Here is a 6,927-nt window from a genome sequence, read left to right as displayed (position 1 = left end):
ATAACTTAGAACCAAAATATTCCCGAATTACTATTATTCCATACATATAACAGAATTCAGACCACTAAAAGAAAAACTTAAAAAAGTTTTGGATTCTACGTTGAAGGAAAATTCTATCATTGGCTTCAATCCTAATTGTTCCTTTGTGTTATAAATACACTTATTTGTGAATTGTTTAAAAAATAAAAAGATAATATATTTATCAGAGTAATGTATAAATGCAATGTAAAATTGTTTCAGGCTTAATAAAGTATAATTTATATTTGGTTAATAATATTTTATTTACGCATCAAACTTTTATGTGAGTCATTTTATTAATAAATATCAAATAAGTAGCTAAATTATATACTTTTTTAGGTTATATTTCGTATCATTATGTATTCAAACCCCTTTAAAGTCCAACCTTCATATTTTTGAAACTTCATTTTTAGAGGCAAAATTCCTTTCATTGACATTTTTTTACTAAAAAATGATTATATCATAAGAGTTGTTAAAACAAATGTACATTGTAATACGCACACTCAGTGCCGTATGTCAGGAAGATTTTTCGGTCCACTTTACAAGGGTGAACGGTTGATTTTCAGTGGTGAACGTGGGATATTTAAACAGGGCAAATGCTACAGCATAGATTAAATCTTGCAAGAATATCGTCCAATGGACTGTCTGACCATTATTTTCTTCAGGCAAACATTGGGAAAAATAAAATGAAAAGGAAAAACTCTAGACGGAAAGTCAATGCCGACCTATTCATAAAGGAAGGAGTATAATGGAGTATAAAATGCACGGTGCAAGAATGAGAGAAAATTTTTGAACTATACAATTAAGTCAAACAATTTAAACCTCCTTAAATATTTTGAACATAATAACAGATGAAGATAATGAACGAGATTATAATATACCATGAAACGGTTACATCGACAGAAAATAAATTATGTTCACAAGTCTTGATGTTCTTAACTTGCATGTATACGTGGTGATGTGTTTGAAAAAAATGAAGAAAAAAGTGCATGTGTTCTTTATCATGATTAGAAGAAGAAGTTTTTCCTCTCTTTCCTTGACGCAAAGGTGTCAATCAAACTGTCCATGTCTTCATGGAGTACCTTGTCCCCCATCACCCTGTCCATGTTCAAGAGGGTGAGGGAGGATAGCCTCTCCTGGTCCATGGTGGTCCTCATGTGGTTCTTGAGCCTTCTGAGACAAGAGAATGACCGCTCCGCCTCACAGCTGCTGATGGACATTGAGGCCAGGATAACGATCACCTTGTATAGCTCCGGCATGAGGCGGAACACTCCCGAGCTTATTAACTCCGCAGCAATTTGTGACGAAACCATCTCTTCTGTGTCAATATCTGCCTAGAGAAACATAAATTTTAAACATATAATGCAAAATGAAACATTATAATATTAACCTTGAATTGCTGGAAAATTGTATGGTCTGACTGGTGCTGCTCGAGTTCAATTCTGTAGTGCTTGGCAACACACTCAATGACACAGGTATCCACTTCACTGTCATTGACGATTGCAATGAGATCGATTGTGATGTTTGTATCGTCGGTGGCAAATCTGCTCTCAAGCTCTAATACAATCTTATTGATTGCAACATCAAAATGTGTTTCACGGATGTAGGATTCAGTTGTTCCTTTCCACGTTATTCTCCTTTGAATCTTCGCCTCCTTGAATTCCAAATCAATTGAGTCCTCCTGGTCAAATACTGATTTCATCTCAGACGACTTCAACTCTAGTTCAAAGATTTTCTCATTCTTAAGATCTTCAAGAGTCCTAATCACTAGGTTGACGTGTTTCCGGGCCTTTGTTAGGTCAACCTTTCTGCCTTGAAGTTCATCTGACAAGCTAGATGTGTGTTTGAGGAGTGTCTTCAACAGTTCAATGCCAAAAACAAATTCGTTACTAAAGATGCTGTTGAGCAGAGAAGTTGCTGTTGAACTCGACAATGTATCTTTATCTTTTCTCATTATTATGAGGGTCTTCATGATTCTGACCATCCCTAGAGATACAGCGTTTACAGCATCGTAGCGGAGACTCCAGCGGGTAGCAGACTGGTTCTACAGGGTCATCACCTTGGCATGCTCCTCATCTTTACTTGTTATCTTCACCGACTTGTAGATTGCTGACCTCTTTGGTGACCCTTCAATGAAGTTGTATAAAATTTGTACTGTCCCCATTGTATTTCTCAACAGGGTTATACCTGAGAGAGGATCCTTTACTACAAGATTGAGAACATGGGTGTAGCAGTGGATGTAGACACACAGTGGGGTTGCTTCCTTCCACCTGGCGGCAAGACCCTTCTTGATGCCGGATATTTTGGAGTCACCGTCCACGGCCAGGGAGACAGTGCGGGCGGGGTTAAGGCCGAGATCCTTGACAACCTCGTGAAGCTTCTCAAACAAATATTTGCCGTCAGTCTGGGTAACTTTTACAAACTTGAGGGAGCTCTCTTTCTTGATGCCTTCACTCGTCAGATATCCCAGTGACAGACTGAACTGCTCCGTGTTTGACATATCTGATGTCTCATCAACAATCACAGAGAACCAGTAGTCATCATCGCCGGCACAAGTCTTGACATCTTCAATTATATTTTGTATCACTTTGGATGCTATAATCTCTATCAGCTCATTTTGGATGTCAGGTGAAGTACATGTGGCAAAACCTGCCCCAGCTGAACCAAATTTTTTGACTTCGGCCTCCAGTTTATCTTTGAGAATATGATTGTCGTGTGAACGCAGGGACAAAAACTCCAAGAAGTTTCCTCGATTGTTTTCATTAGATTCCGTCAACTTTTCTCTTGTTTCGGAATCGCCCCTAAAAGCCAATCCTTGCTTTGCAAAGAACCCAACAGTTTGGAAAAGATACCTCAAACAAGCTCGCCACTTCACGACTTCCTCAGCATGTTGAGACTGAACATGGCCAAGAACCGAGGTATTCTTTCTCTTTGATGTGAGGAAATTGATCCACTTTTCCATCGACAGTTTGTGTTTTTTGTTGTTAGAATGAACTTTCAACAAGGAACTGTTTTTCCATGTTTTGAACTCAAATTTCCCAAGGTTGGAAATGGAAAATTTGGAACAGGCTAAACACTTGGCTGACTTTTCAACCTCGTCATATTCTAGCCACGGGAACTTACGGAACCAATCATATTGAAAGTCTCTGGAGTATTTGTCATCTATCTGAGGACTGTATGTTTGTAACTTGGGCTGTAGAGGATGATCTCTCTCGACTTTAGGCACAGTTTCCCGCTCAGTCTCCACTCTGGTTCTGGTCTGGATGCCCTTCTGCTTTGGCTCCCGCCCGGTAAGTATCGGGTCACCCAGCTGGCTCGTGAAGACGACAGGGTACTCTGGGCCTCCGTCCACAAACTCCATCTCCTCAGTTTTACTCTTCTCACCTCCCTGGACATTGTCGCTAGTCTCAGAGTCCTCTGCAGAGGGAATATTATTGTTGTTGACTACAGAGAGCTGCTCGGGAGAGAAGATTGGCCCGATATCAAGATTAAGAAGTCTTATTCCATGAGAAATCCGTCCACTGGAGTAATTTGATGAGTCGCCATTATTTTCTGTGTCTGCAGTAACTTTCTCTTCAGCAGAAACGGACTTTTCAGATCTTGGTTCAGGCAGTAAGGCCTCAACTGGAGCACGGTCATCGGGACAGAAGAAGGCAGTGACTGAGGATGAGGATGTAGCAGAGGAAGTTTTCTTACCAGCAAGGTTAAATGTTTTCTGCTTCTTATGATCAACTTTCACTTGATACTTGCAGCTGGGGTCATTCTTATGGAGTGTAACTTTGTGATCATTAAAGTTGTCCTTCTGTATTTCCTTCTGACAGATAGAACAAATCACCAACTCTCTGTTAAAATGCGTTTTCCGCTTCCCGTGATACATTTCTGATAATTAATAAATTACTGCAACAATCCACTCTAAAAAGTACATAACTATTATTTATGTCCCTTTTAAGCTGTAATAATTTAATTAATCTTGTATTCAATGAAACAAATTCTCACGCTCTTAAATATTTCAAGAGTACTCCATACGAAAAATGTTGTGTGCGTCTTTTTTTTTTTGGCTGTAAAGTACTTCACATTTGCAACCAGTAACGTTAAACATAATATCTAACTCAAATATCCACTCAATGTGAAGTACTTCAAATCCATACGAAAAATGTTGTGTGCGTCTTTGTTTTTTATTTTTGGCTGTAAAGTACTCTTGAAATAATTGCAGTAATTTATTAATTATCAGAAATGTATCACGGGAAGCAGAAAACGCGTTTTATATTCAAAGGTTCAATCATTTATATTTATAAAATGACAGGCAATATTTGAAAGAGATATTACGGTAAATTACAGGATTTGAATTCAAATTTCTGCGATGAATTGAGATACCCGAGAGTGTTAACTGTAGTTTAAAACCTCCATTTTATCTACCTGACTTAATTTAGCCCCAATATTGTCTTAGAGATATAATTTATTAATTTACTAATTCTATAAATGTGCCGGTGAATTTTGGCTACTTTAAGTACAATTTGTGGTGCCTCCAAAGGATTAATCAGAATCATTTTTTCATTTAAATGAACTATAATTTGTTGGAAAATGTATTCCATGTTCAATTTTGAGAAAAATTATCAAACTTCCTTTTGGGTGGACGTGCTACAAATATGTAATTTTATTATAATGACTCAGTACTATTATGAGTTGGCCATAAGTTACATATATATAATAGATGTTAATAATTAATTATGACTTAATCCACCATCGCGGACCTCTCTTTGAAATCTACCGTGGTGAACATTTCTTCTGAATTCATTGTCAGGATCATCCTTTCGAAATTCAACATCGTGATCCTTAATTTGAGATCCACCGTCACGATCCTTTCTTCTGAATCCACCATCGCAGTCCTCTCTTTGAAATCCACCGTGGTGAACATTTCTTCTGAATTCATTGTCAGGATCATCCTTTCGAAATTCAACATCGCAATCCTTAATTTGACATCCACCGTCACGATCCTTTCTTCTGAATCCACCATCGCGGACCTCTCTTTGAAATCCATCGTGGTGAACATTTCTTCTGAATTCATTGTCAGGATCATCCTTTCGAAATTCAACATCGCAATCCTTAATTTGAGATCCACCGTCACAATCCTTTCTTCTGAATCCACCATCGCGGACCTCTCTTTGAAATCTACCGTGGTGAACATTTCTTCTGAATTCATTGTCAGGATCATCCTTTCGAAATTCAACATCGCAATCCTTAATTTGAGATCCACCGTCACGATCCTTTCTTCTGAATCCACCATCGCGGACCTCTCTTTGAAATCTACCGTGGTGAACATTTCTTCTTAATTCATTGTCAGGATCATCCTTTCGAAATTCAACATCGCGATCCTTAATTTGAGATCCACCGTCACGATCCTTTCTTCTGAATCCACCATCGCAGTCCTCTCTTTGAAATCCACTGTGGTGAACATTTCTTCTGAATTCATTGTCAGGATCATCCTTTCGAAATTCAACATCGCAATCCTTAATTTGAGATCCACCGTCACGATCCTTTCTTCTGAATCCACTCGCAGTCCTCTCTTTGAAATCTACCGTGGTGAACATTTCTTCTTAATTCATTGTCAGGATCATCCTTTCGAAATTCAACATCGCGATCCTTAATTTGAGATCCACCGTCACGATCCTTTCTTCTGAATCCACCATCGCAGTCCTCTCTTTGAAATCCACCGTGGTGAACATTTCTTCTGAATTCATTGTCAGGATCATCCTTTCGAAATTCAACATCGCAATCCTTAATTTGAGATCCACCGTCACGATCCTTTCTTCTGAATCCACCATCGTCACGATCCTTTCTTCTCTTTGAAATCTACCGTGGTGAACATTTCTTCTTAATTCATTGTCAGGATCATCCTTTCGAAATTCAACATCGCGATCCTTAATTTGAGATCCACCGTCACGATCCTTTCTTCTGAATCCACCATCGCAGTCCTCTCTTTGAAATCCACCGTGGTGAACATTTCTTCTGAATTCATTGTCAGGATCATCCTTTCGAAATTCAACATCGCAATCCTTATTTGAGATCCACTGTCACGATCCTTTCTTCTGAATCCACCATCGCGGACCTCTCTTTGAAATCTACCGTGGTGAACATTTCTTCTTAATTCATTGTCAGGATCATCCTTTCGAAATTCAACATCGCGATCCTTAATTTGAGATCCACCGTCACGATCCTTTCTTCTGAATCCACCATCGCAGTCCTCTCTTTGAAATCCACCGTGGTGAACATTTCTTCTGAATTCATTGTCAGGATCATCCTTTCGAAATTCAACATCGCAATCCTTAATTTGAGATCCACCGTCACGATCCTTTCTTCTGAATCCACCATCGCGGACCTCTCTTTGAAATCCACCGTGGTGAACATTTCTTCTTAATTCATTGTCAGGATCATCCTTTCGAAATTCAACATCGCGATCCTTAATTTGAGATCCACCGTCACGATCCTTTCTTCTGAATCCACCATCGCAGTCCTCTCTTTGAAATCCACCGTGGTGAACATTTCTTCTGAATTCATTGTCAGGATCATCCTTTCGAAATTCAACATCGCAATCCTTAATTTGAGATCCACCGTCACGATCCTTTCTTCTGAATCCACCATCGCAGTCCTCTCTTTGAAATCCACCGTGGTGAACATTTCTTCTTAATTCATTGTCAGGATCATCCTTTCGAAATTCAACATCGCGATCCTTAATTTGAGATCCACCGTCACGATCCTTTCTTCTGAATCCACCATCGCAGTCCTCTCTTTGAAATCCACCGTGGTGAACATTTCTTCTTAATTCATTGTCAGGATCATCCTTTCGAAATTCAACATCGCGATCCTTAATTTGAGATCCACCGTCACGATCCTTTCTTCTGAATCCACCAT

General features: G+C 39.1%; 1 protein-coding gene across 1 annotated transcript; it reads right to left on the bottom strand.

Annotated features, from left to right (window-relative positions):
• Positions 1-291: 291 nt before the first annotated feature.
• Positions 292-4,105, bottom strand: LOC139904757 (zinc finger MYM-type protein 1-like). The gene is made up of 2 exons (XM_071886600.1): positions 1,409-4,105; positions 292-1,352 (listed from the first exon to the last, which is right to left on the bottom strand). The coding sequence occupies exon 1, from the start codon at positions 3,893-3,895 to the stop codon at positions 2,063-2,065; it is 1,833 nt and encodes a 610-aa protein (XP_071742701.1). The 5' UTR covers positions 3,896-4,105; the 3' UTR covers positions 292-1,352; positions 1,409-2,062.
• Positions 4,106-6,927: the final 2,822 nt, after the last annotated feature.

Source organism: Lepeophtheirus salmonis, chromosome 2, assembly GCF_016086655.4.
Source record: "Lepeophtheirus salmonis chromosome 2, UVic_Lsal_1.4, whole genome shotgun sequence".
Lineage (NCBI taxonomy): Eukaryota > Metazoa > Arthropoda > Copepoda > Siphonostomatoida > Caligidae > Lepeophtheirus > Lepeophtheirus salmonis.
This window is presented reverse-complemented; position numbering and strand designations above follow the sequence as displayed.

Bases quoted from the DNA above. Each gene is read 5' to 3' on its own strand.
- LOC139904757 (XM_071886600.1), bottom strand. From the start codon at position 3,895: ATGTATCACGGGAAGCGGAAAACGCATTTTAACAGAGAGTTGGTGATT.